Here is a 12,119-nt window from a genome sequence, read left to right as displayed (position 1 = left end):
AGCAGGATATGTTTATAATAAGCATTCATGTATGTACGTACACATATACATCACACAGCATAAAATAGCATTAACTGAGGATTTTTTTTTTTTTTTTTTGAGAGAGAGAGATAGCAAGTGGGGAAGATCTGATCTGTGATGCGTGGGAGGGAGGTGGATACCACTCCTGATAAATTTGAAGGCACGTGCCTCATAAAAGCAAACCCACCCATAAACACTCAAGCAATGACCCTTTCCTCCTCCCCAGCTATCAATCAGTGTCACAATCTTCCCAGTGTCCCCAGTGAAAAAGAAGAGTCCTGGGCCTACTTTAGTTGTGCCTTAGCAGCCCTCTGCACTCCAATGAGGGGGAAAGAAAGTATCAAGGTTACTCTATGGGTGACTGAGCCCACAGTCAAGCTCCCACGCTGGCTGGGCTGGGTCCTCCCCAAGCAGAAGCAGAGAGGAGAGTAACCACCAGAAGAACAGCCCTATCCACGGGCTCAGTGCAGGGTATTGAGTGCAGAGAACACATCTGCTTTAGGTCTTAGCTCTGTGCAAACACCTCAGGTCCCTCTACTCGCACACTTCTCAGGCAGCTTCCCATGGACTGGAGCAACGTGGCTGAGACCAGACAGGACCCAGTTTGAGCCTCCCTCACAGTGAGATGTCATCAGACACTGACAGAACACGCAGCATCCCAGAAGTGCTCAACATGTGGTGCTGTGCACCTGACAGGGAGCTTGGCTGACTCGCTGGTAATGAGCAGGATAGGAGCACAGCAGGGGCAGTGGCGTGGCACCCCAGCTCAGGGCAGCACCTGGGCAGGTGGCACTTCACCTAACAGGTCTGTTCTATCTAAAGCCAATACTCTCTTCTGAGCCAGTGTTCCCACTGCCAGGTGGAGACAGAACCAAAGCCCCAGACTAGATGCCTCTTCTCCCTGGCACCAGCAGGATGGGGGATCTGTGGAAAATCATGAGGCCCAATCTCCAACCCCAAACACCATTAAGAATCTGGCCTCTACCAGGAAAGGCTGGGCAAGGCCTACTCCATCCCATCAACATCCAAAACACAGAGGGTGGGCATGAAGGGCCTCAGCTACACTTCTCAGCGCAGGGGGCAAGCACTGGGAAAGTGCTGGGCAAGGGGCTGCAGCACAAACCCACGCAGTCCACTAGAGCCAGGCACCACCATACTTGTGCTCTTCCGTGTCCAGAATGCTAGTGCACACCTGCCACCAGCCCTGCACTCCAAGCTGAGGAGAGGTTGAGGCCACAATGCTACTCTCTCCAACGTGTGTTCTCAGAGGAGGAGGGAAGGGGGAAGATGAGGGTGTCTGAAGAGAGGTGGGGGGAATCCGGTAACACCAAGCCAGGCTGGCCACCTTGAAGACCCTGTGGGCTGGCTCCTAGACTGCCCATGATCCAAACAACCAGGACCCTCACTGTAGAGTGCCTGAAATCCAGCTCCATGCACAGGTGGACATGCACCTGCCAGTGCCTACAGAAGCCCCTGGCCCCAAAGGCCCTCACCTGGGTTCCAAAAGCCCTCACCTGCACTCCGGAACCCACTATCTGGGAAGCCTGAGCTGTCGGCACCGCTGTCTGCTGCTGCACCTGGGGCTGCACCTGCTGCACCTGTTGCACCTGCGGCTGCTGCACCACCATTGGAGCGCGGACCTGAGGGAGGAAGGGAGAATGCGATTTGGAGCCATCCGGGCACATGGTGGAGCACCTACTACGTTGGTGGGAGCTTTGAATCTTGCAGCTTATCATGAGAAGGGATGGGATTGTCACGACTTCACTGGCTGTGGTATCACTTCACTGGCTTTACCTTATCCCATAGCTGATTAGAAATGTCCCACACCAGTCTGGCTCTGAGCCAAGCCCCACCTCCTCTGACTATGATGAGAAGCATGGCCCTCCGACTGGAATGTCACCATACAGCCACCACTACCATTTACTGCTGCAAGCAAAGCGATGTCTCCCAAGGCCAAGTGCACAGCCCAGCCTGCTTGACTTCTGGGCCAAGCATGCTGATGGTCTACAAGAGCCCCACCTATGAAACCAGGGGCTAGTCCCCAGGTGACAAGTGTGACCATACTTTGTTCCTCAAGATCCTCCCCAGCTTCCAGCTTGGCCCTGTGGGTCTCCTATCTGCCCGCCACTCAGTTCAACATGGCCCATCCCTTTCCACTCAATAAGTGAAAAACAGAAAAGGCCATGAAAACGAGTAAGCAAAAAAAAAACTATTAAAATGGCCCCTTGACACAGCTCCGCCTGACTTGATGATAATACTGTGTCCTCCATGTCAATGTCACCAACTAGATATGCTTTGTACAGAGATGCACAATAAGACTGACAATTACATGATTTCCTATTAATCCCCTTCCTCAAAAATCTGGTAATGACAGGGATCTTCGCTCAAAACGTAATTCTAAGCAGTTAGCAAACCCACAGTGAATGCTCAATGAGGCCGCACACCCTCTCGCACAGTGAGAATATGTGTGCTGCTGTCCACCTGATCACCCAGTCTTAGAATGCCATGGCCACTGCTGAAGTCAGCCATGCTACTTGGAAGAAAACTGTCGCCCGGCAGAGGCAGTGCCTCTGTGCAGGGTACAGCAGCTCTTAGAATGCACTCCCCCCTTGCCAAGCTGGATGCGGGAGCCAGCATGGGGCCTTCCCCACCTATGTCCAAAGAAGCCCCAGAAACAGCTGCCGGCCACACGCCCACCAAAGGCCACGGGTACTCACAAGTTTCAGCTGTGGCTGGGCATACAGCATCTGTCCAGGGAGGGCCGGAGCCTGTGACACCAAAGGCTGGGTCTGTGACTGCGCCTGGAGCTGCGATGGCTGGTTCTGAGCAACTGGTGGCTGCTGGGGTTGTGGCGGCTGGTGGTGCTGTGGGTGGTGCATCGGCTGCAGCTGCTGGGGCAGGGCCTGGGAAGGGGGAGGCTGGGGCTGCTGCATCGGTGGCTGCTGTAGTGGCGGCTGGGCCTGCAAAGCTTGCTGCTGCTGCTGCTGTTGCTGCTGCTGCAGCTGCAGCTGTGCCATCCGCTGTAGCTGCTGCTGCTGCTGTATCTATGGGCAGAATAAGCAGTACTTGGTCGGTTATCCATCTGCCTCTGGGCCCTGTGTCAGCCTTGCCCCCAGGAACCCTGTCCGGGCTGCTCTCACAGGACACCGAGGACACACCCAAGTATGTGCCTGTGCCCTGGTCACCAGACACCAGCTGCACCTGAGCCTAAGAGAACGAAGGTTCAAGGGAAGTATCCAGAGGGTTTAGGAAGGGTAACAGAGGTGTGGCCCCATCGAAGCTGGGATAAATGCTCGGGTGGCTGCAAATCCCTGAGGCCTCTCCAGTGATGCTTGTCTGGTCACTAGAGTGGGAAACTACAAGCCTTGGGAAGATGGCCAGTGTATGCTTTTCAGGATGAGGAGAAAAAGTGAGGCTGAGGGAAAAGTTGGCTCTGGGGAAGGGGGCCTCCAAGACCCAGGAGGGTGGCCACTGGGAAATGGAGGCAGCAAGCCAAGGCCTGGGGAGGGTGGGAAAGTGGAGAGATCCGCTCAGGCCTTCCCTCCCTCAATCAAGAGCAGACCTGACGTTAGATGCTTAATACGTCTAGATGCTGCCTGCCAACAACGGGAGGAAGAAAACAGTTTCTTTATAAGCAGGGCTTCTAATGTGACACTGCCACCCCCCCACAGAGAAATGAGGCTCGATTAGAGCTGCGTCCAGGCACCAAAACACTCAAGAGACAAAACAGGAGGCATGCAAGTACTCAAAAGAAACACGCTCACAGGACGGCTCAGGCATTCCTGCATTGTGGAGTGTTCTTCTCACTTCTTGCTTCAGTTAACTCTTACATGAATCGCTTGCACCCGGAAGCCTCCACAGATCTAGCCCTCCACCCCCGGCACGCAGTAGGCCCGCGGCCAGACGCCAAGCCCAATAGAGAGGACCTCCTTGTGCGATCCCAGCACCCTCCTAACAAGTTGGGGCCTATCCCTCCTCCCTGCACCAGGCCCTGCGGGGAGCCCCCAGACGGAGGAGGAAGCCCGGGCACCAGGCATCAGAAGGATGTGCAGCTGCCTCTGGACCCCCGCACCCAGCACTGTGGCTGGCGCACATCCAGGGCTCAAGGACCACGGGAAGAGGCTGAGCACCGGCACCTAGTACCTGCTGCTGGTTTTGATGATGCAGTTTAATCAGGTGTTGCTGCTGCTGCTGCTGGAGCTGCTGCTGCTGCTGCTGTACCACCGCCTGGAACTGCTGCTGCATGGCATTCTGCTGGGCCTGGAACTGCTGCTGTTGCTGTTGCTGCTGCTGCTGCTGCTGCTGTTGCTGTTGCTGCTGCAGCGCCACCTGCTGCTGCTGGAACTGCTGCTGCTGCTGCTGCAGCGCCACCTGCTGGAGCTGCAGCTGGGCTGGAGGCAGAGTGGTGAATCAGGCGGGGCACGCGGGGGAGGCCAGGGCGGGGGAGGCCAGAGCAGAGGCCGCTGTTATCGCAGCTCTGCGGACAGGGAGGGCGGGGAGACAGCCCACTGCGCCCACAGCGGGCCCACAGCCGCTGGAGCTGAACACTCCATTTGGGAAAGACAGACAGATGTGACGGGCAGCATTTGTGTTGATTACGGACCTTCTTAGGAATTTCTGTACAATAATAGAGGAAAGAAAAGGGCCAACAAGCCCAGCCTCTGGCAACCACTGAGCTACTTTCTGTCTCTACGGAGGTGCCTATTCTGGACATTTCTTATCAATGGAATCTCACAGTATGTGATCTTTTGTGACTGGATTCTTTTGTTGAGGGTAATATTTACAAGGTTCACCCATGTTGCATGAGTGTTTCATTTCTTTTTATTGCCAAATAGTATTCCATGGTATGGATTTCCTACATGTTGCTTATCCACCAGCTGATAGGCATTGCTTCTAAGCCTTTTGGTGGTTATGAGTCACGCTGATACGAACAAACATCTACAAGATTTTCTGTGGTGCAGTTTCTTTTAGGGAGATGAAAATGTTCTAAAATGGACTGTGGTGATGGTTGCACAACTCTGTGAATATACTTAAAGATCACTGAATATTGCACTTTAGAAGGGTAAACCATAAATATGTGAATTATATATCAATGAAGTTTTCTTTTTTTTTTAATGTTTATTTTTGGAGAGACAGTGCAGTGCAGGCGGGGTAGTGGCAGAAAGGAGGAGACAGAGGATCTGACGCAGGCTCTGCACTAAAAGCAGAGAGCCTGATGCAGGGCTTGAACTACAAAAGGTGAGTTCATGATCCAAGCCGAAGTTGGATGCTTAACCGACTGAGCCACCCAGGCACCCCAATGAAGTTGTTATTTAAAAAATAAATAAATAGAAATAATCCAGAGAGACCCTTTGTATGCTTTGCCCAGTTTCCCTGATGGTACCATTTTGCAAAATTATAACATAACACAATCAGGATGCATTTTCATTTGTGTGGGTGAGTACATTAAATTCTACACAATTTCCTCACCAGGATAGATTCAGTCACCATCGAAGTCAAGATACTGAACAGTTCCAACACCACAGGGATCCCTTGTGATGCCACCCACTTCAGCACCCCTGGCAACCACTAAGGTGTCCTCTATTTCTAATGTTCTGTCATTTCAAAAATGTTATGTAAGTGGGGGCTATACAGGATAACTGGCTTTTTCATTCAACATAATTCTCCGAAGATCATCCTGGATGTAACGAATATCATTACTGCTTTCCTTTTTACTGCCAAGTCGTATTCCATGGTATACCTATCTCTGTTCAACCATTCATACCATAAAGGACATTTGGGAGTGACTGCTACCATGTACATTTGTGTACAGGTTTTTGCGGGAAGGTAAGTTTTCATGTCTCTGGGATAGATGCCCAAGAGTGTGACCGCAGAGTTGTATGTTTAATTTTTATTATTAATCTTTTTAAGTTTATTTACCTATTTTGAGAGAAAGAGTGGGGGAAAGGCAGAGAGTGAGGGAGAGAGAATCCCAAGCAGGCTCCACCCTGCCAGTACGGAGCCCGACGCAGGGCTCGATCTCCCGAATTGTGAGATCATGACCTGAGCTGAAACCAAGAGTCAGACGCTCAACTGACTGAGCCACCTAAGGCACCCCTGTACATTTAACTTTTAAAGAAGCTATATCATTTTACATCCCCACTAGCAATGTATGAGTGATCCAGTTTCTTCTCATCCTTGCCAGCATTTCAGAGTGTTATTTTAGCCATTTTACTGGTATACAATGTTTTAAATCTTTTTGTTATAACTTTTTTTTTTTTTTTTTAAAGATGTATTTAAGTAGTCTCAGTCCAACGGTGGGACTCAAACTCGTGACCCTGAGATCAAGAGTTGCATGCTACACTGACTGAGCTAGCCGGGTGCCCCCACAGATGTCCAATTCTTTTTGGTTTGATGTATATCCAGCAATACTGTGGGAGTGTAGAGTGAGGCTTGCTTTATGGTTTATTCTTAGAGCTGTACCACTGCCTTTCATTTACATTCAATCTCACATTTCCTATCTTTCAGCAGGAAAGTTTTGTCCATTCACATTTATTGTGATCACTTGTATTTCTCAACTTATTTGTGTCTGTCTTCCCTTTTTTAAGCTTCTTTCCCTCTATTTTTGTTTTCCAGATTTACTGAAGTATAACTGACAAAGTTTTTTTCCTTTTCTGAAATATATACATTTTCAAAGATTTTTTTTTTAACGTTTATTTATTTTTGAGACAGAGAGAGACAGAGCATGAACGGGGGCGGGTCAGAGAGAGGGAGACACAGAATCTGAAACAGGCTCCAGGCTCTGAGCTGTCAGCACAGAGCCTGACGCGGGGTTCGAACTCACGGACCACGAGATCATGACCTGAGCCGAAGTCGGCCACTTAACCGACTGAGCCACCCAGGCGCCCCTCAAAGATTTTAAAGTACTCTCTGCACCCAACGCTGGGCTTGAACCCACAACCCCAAGATTAAGAGTCACATGCTCCACCAACTGAGCCAGCCAGGCAGCCCCTGAATTATATTTTTGTTGGATGGTTGGAGCTGAATTTTACATGTTGTTTGGATTTTTACTTTTTTCTTACTCAATTTTTTCCTACTGGTTTGGAATGTACAAACTATGTATACTGCTTCAGCAATTCCTTTTTTTTTCTTTTTTTAAAAAAGTTTATTTATTTTGAGACAGCGAGTGTGGGGAAGAGGCATAGAGAGAGGGAGAGAGAGAATCCCAAGCAGGCTCCATGCTGTCAGCACAGAGTCTGATGCGGGGCTTGATCTCACGAACTATGAGATCATGACCTGAGCTGAAATCAAGAGCTGGATGCTAAACCAACAGAGCCACCACGGTGCCCCTCTTTTTCCTTTTTTTCAAGCAATTATTTTTTCAATTTCATCAGGCATACTTAACTTAACCATACTTAACTCCAAACTTAAAATTTATCCATATTTTTAACTTCATTACCAAATACAAGAACCTTAGAACCCTGCTTGGGATTTTCTCTTTCTCCCTCTCTCTCCCTCCCTCCCCACCTCCCCTGCATGCACACAAGCTCTTTCTCTCTCTCTAAAAAAACAAAATTCTCTCTCTCTCTGCCCCTCTCCCCTACTCGTGAGCGCTCTCTCGCGCGCGTGCGCTCTTTCCCTCTTTCTCAAAAGTAAAATAAAAGTAGGTTTCAGGTACTGATAGACCTGGTATTTATCCTCAATACACCTCCTGACTTCCATTTAGTATGGTCCTTGTTTATCTTTTTACACCCACACAGCACACTTCTATTAAGAAGCAGAACAGGGGTGCCTGGGTGGCTTAGTCAGTTAAACATTTGACTCTGGATCTCAGCTCAGATCTTGATCTTAGGGTTGTGAGTTCAAACCCTGTGTTGGGCTCCACGCTGGACGTGAAGCCTACTTTAAAAAAGGGGGGCAAGGGGAGGCAGGCCAGAATAATGACTAGAGGTACAGCCTCTGAGCCGGACTGCCTGGACTCAAATACCAACTCTGTCACTGCTCTGTGCCTCAGTTTCCTTAGCTGTGGAAAAGAGACAATAATAGTACCTACACTGAACGAAGAATTAAAAATCTGTTCTAGGTAAAACCCTCAAAACAGTGCTTGGAATGCAGCAAGTCTGTATGGAGTTAGCTGGAAGCATTATTATTTTAGAGAGGTGATTTTTGTTTACACCAAGGATTCTCAACCTTGTTCCTCCCGACATTTTGGGATAGACAATTCTATGTTGTGTGGGGCTGTCCTCCGCACGAGAGGTTTAACAGCATCTGTAGCCTCTATGCTACATGGTAGGAGTGCGCCCGCAGTTGTGACATCCAAAATGTCTCCAAACATTGCCAAATAGCCTCCAGGGTACAAAACGGATGAGAATCACTGGTTTAGATTCACACACGCTTGCTACCTTATATGAAAAAAAAGTCTGTTCTCCCATTTTACACCTGGCATCACAAGAAAGATGGTATGAGAGTTAAGAGGAAATGGTGAACAAATAAAAAACCTTTCAGTGAAGGTCTCTTGAGCTTTGTTTATCTAAAATGTCTGCTTCCCCCCCAGTCATTGGGAGTTTTGCTGGCATACAACTGTGGTCAGCAGCTCTATCCCCAGGGCTCTAACAACTTCCTACTTTCTTCGTGACACCATCACCAAGTGCTCTGAGTCTATGTCTTGCTCCATTCTAGAAACTGGCTATTTCTAACATACTCTTCTGGCCTATGGTGTTTGTGGCTTTCCCCAAGCAGGTTAAGGCATGGATGCCTTATTTAACCTGCATAGGACTGCAGGACTTTTCCAGCTACCATCTCTCCTCATATACTGGTTGGCTTCTGTTCTCTCTCCATCTGGTCCTTTTATTAGTTGTTAGACTCTGATTTTATCCTCTGCATTTCTTACCCTCCTATTTTCTTAGTACTTTTTAAATGTTTATTTATTTTTAAGATAGAAAGAGAGAGGAGACAGAGGATCTGAAGTGGCTGAAGTCAGGCACTCAACCGACTGAGGAACCCAGGTGCCCCACACCGTCCTATTTTCTTTCTTTCTTTTATTTAAATAAATGCTTATCCATTTTTGAGAGAGAGAGAGAGAGAGAGAGAGAGAGAGAGAGAGAAAGCACATGTGAGTGGGGGCAAGGGCAGAGGTGGGGCACAGAGGACCCAAAGCAACCTCTGCATTGACAGCAGTGAGCCTGATGTGGGGCTCGAACTTATGAACTGTGAGATCATGGGTTGAGCTTAAGTTAGACACTCAACCAACTGAGCCACCCAGACGCATTACCCTCCTATTTTCTATTTCCTCTTCTCTGGGCTATATTCTAGGTAATTTCTTCAAATGTTGTCTCTAGTTCACAAATTCTTTCTTCAGTTGTATCTAATCTGCTGCTCAGGAGCACCTGGGTGGCTCAGTCTGTTAAGCATCTGACTCTTGATTTCAGCTCAGGTCATGATCTCATGGTTCAGTTCGTGGGATCAAGCCCCACACAGCACAGAGCCTGCTTGGTATTCTCTCTTTGTGTCCCTCCCCTGCACATGTGTGCACTCCCTCTCTCCCTCTCTCTCTCAAAATAAATACATACATACACACACACACACACACACACACACACACACACACACACACACAAACTTTAAAAAAAATCTGCTATTCATTCATCTCTACCTTCTCGTTTCAATAATTTCATTTTTTAATTTTTAAAATGTTTTTATTTTTGAGAGAGAAAGGGAGATACAGAGAGCGAGTGGGGGAGGGGCAGAGAGAGAGGGAAACACAGAATCCGAAGCAGGTTCCAGGCTCTGTGCTGTCAGCACAGAGCCCAATGCAGGGCTTGAACTCACGAACCACGAGATCATGACCTGGGCCTAAGTCAGGCGCCTAACCAACTGAGCCACCCAGGCGCCCCTCAATAATTTTACTTTTGTTTCTACAAGTTCTACTTGGTTCCTTTTCAAAAATTTTTCTAATGTTTATTTATTTTTGAGAGAGAGAGTGTGTGTGTGAGCCAGGGAAGAGGCAGAGAGAGGGAGACACAGAATCCAAAGCAGGCTCCAGGCTCTGAGCTGCCAGCACAGAGCCCAACCCGGGGCTCAAACTCACAAGCCACAAAATCATGACCTGAGCCGAAGTCAGACACTTAACCGACTGAGCCACCCAGGCGCCCCTACTTGGTTCCTTTTCAAAGCTGCCTCATCACTCCACCAGGTATCCCAGTGCTTGTTCAGTTGGAATTCCACCCTTTATTTCTTTAATCAGGCCAAGCCCATAGTTAACAATTATTATGTGTGTGGTCCCTGAGCATCTCCACATCTGTTTATTGTTTCTGTTCCTCCTCATAGTATCTCTTCTTCCTTTCAGGACTGCTGGTCTTTATTTGTGGTGCTCAATGCTTGATCTGCAATTGCCACAGGGCTAAACTGGGAGCATTCTCCAATCTGCCCTTGCTCCTGGGGGAACTAGGGATGCCAAGGGGTCCGGCACAAATCCCACTACTCAGAGGGATGCGAGGCTTGCTTTCCCCAATCTTGCAGTGGGCCAAGACATGGCCGGGCAAAGAACTTCCCCTACCTTCTGCTGGCCCAACAATCCAAAATGCATCTAGGATCTAGTTGTCTAGAAGGACGAGGGTTCCTCAGCATCCAGTCTGTCAAACAGACAGAAATAGGACTCATTTTTAAAGCTGGTTTTACAGGTATATGATATAAAATTCACTGAGGAACAAAAATGTACAGAGTGAAAAGTCTGTCTCCCTTCTAATGCTGTACTCAAGCCCCCAGCCTCACCTACAGTCAGCAGTTTGTTTCCATGACTAATTCAGGTCACGTGGAGACTATCACAGCGTGTTCTGGACTATCCTTTGAGAATCCTCGCAAAATCTCTGACCCAGGCCCTGTCCTGAAGCTGCTTTAACTACACAGTGCCATTTGGAGAAACTGTGAGAAAGGAATTAACAAATGTCCATTGGGCCACAACACCTATTTTGCGTAGACCAGGCAGACAAGAGGTCAAAGGCAGAGAGAGAGGGATGCTGACAGGCAGCAGCAGGACATGAAAGTAGAGAACTCACATCACATCAACCCACATGAAAGACCAGGTCCCTCTGAAGCTGAAAACAGGATGTGGGCCAAGGTCAGACTGGGGAGGGTGTGGGCAGGATACCCAAACTTTGCCAGTGAACTGACAAAGTCTTAGGAGTGAAACTGCAAGGCAAATAATGGTAGCATTCTAAACTCCTACACATTAAAAATGATTTTTTATTATAAAATGTAAGCTGTGATAAAAAGAAATCAACCACTCTGTAACATAAAAAGGAGTCAGAACCAGTACTTCTCCTGAGCATCCTTCCATAAGCCGCCCCATGTACGTACCAGGTATGCTGACAAGACAAGAGGGGACACGGAAGCTGGAGAAGAAGAATCAAGCAAAGAGCTAAGAGTCAGATGGCAAGGTGTCAATAAGGGGAACAGAACAATGATCCAAGAAAGAAGGGGATGTCTGGGGATGGAAGGTTCCAGTCCAAGAGTGGGCAGAATGAGCCTCCACATGGCATCTGTGAAGAGCAAAGTGATGCTCGTACAGGAAACTTGAACAAAGAATGGGGGTGCTCGGGTCAGGCAGCCTGGGCTCGACCCCAGCTCTAGTGGGCAAAGCAGAAGCAGGGACACTGCCCTCTTTGAGGGTTACTATGAGTGATGCATGAGAAAAATACATCGACACATCACAACCTGTACATGAATCAGGGTCACAGAAGCTTTATTTGCAACAGCCAAACCTGGAAACAACCTGAACACCCTTCAAGGGTGAATGGATAAGCAACCCATGGTACACCCAGTCCATGGAATACAATTCAGCAATGAACAGGAACGACTTACTGAGGCAACTTGGGAGAATCTCAAAGGCATTACGCTGAGGGGAAAAAAGTCAGTCTCAAAATGTCAAACATTGTGCGATTCCATCGATGTAACACTTGCGAAGTGACATAACTATAGAGATAGGGAACAGATCAGCGGTTGCCAGGGCTTGAAGCTGGAGGAAGGGTGTGATTATTAAGAGATAACACAATAGCTTGCTACTGGTGATGGAACAGCCTTGCATGCTGACCCTGGTAGTGATATCACACATGATAAAGTCT

General features: G+C 48.4%; 1 protein-coding gene across 6 annotated transcripts in view; it reads right to left on the bottom strand.

Annotated features, from left to right (window-relative positions):
* The window catches only part of LOC109258626 (mediator of RNA polymerase II transcription subunit 15), a 66,995-nt gene that overhangs the window by 13,909 nt on the left and 40,967 nt on the right, over positions 1-12,119 (bottom strand). For 5 of the 6 annotated variants that reach the window (XM_019435586.2, XM_053902291.1, XM_019435582.2 and 2 more), the window contains 3 exons: positions 4,165-4,412; positions 2,739-3,065; positions 1,536-1,661 (listed from right to left, as the gene is read on the bottom strand). In XM_019435586.2, coding sequence (XP_019291131.1) covers positions 1,536-1,661; positions 2,739-3,065; positions 4,165-4,412 — 701 coding nt within the window. The remainder of the gene's footprint in view (positions 1-1,535; positions 1,662-2,738; positions 3,066-4,164; positions 4,413-12,119) is intronic. The other variant, XM_053902292.1, reaches the window with a different exon arrangement.

This window comes from Panthera pardus, unplaced genomic scaffold, assembly GCF_024362965.1.
Source record: "Panthera pardus isolate Hobbes unplaced genomic scaffold, ASM2436296v1 HiC_scaffold_15, whole genome shotgun sequence".
NCBI classification, from domain to species: domain Eukaryota; kingdom Metazoa; phylum Chordata; class Mammalia; order Carnivora; family Felidae; genus Panthera; species Panthera pardus.
The sequence above is the reverse complement of the archived record's forward strand: the minus strand, read 5'-3'. Positions and strand labels throughout refer to the sequence as shown.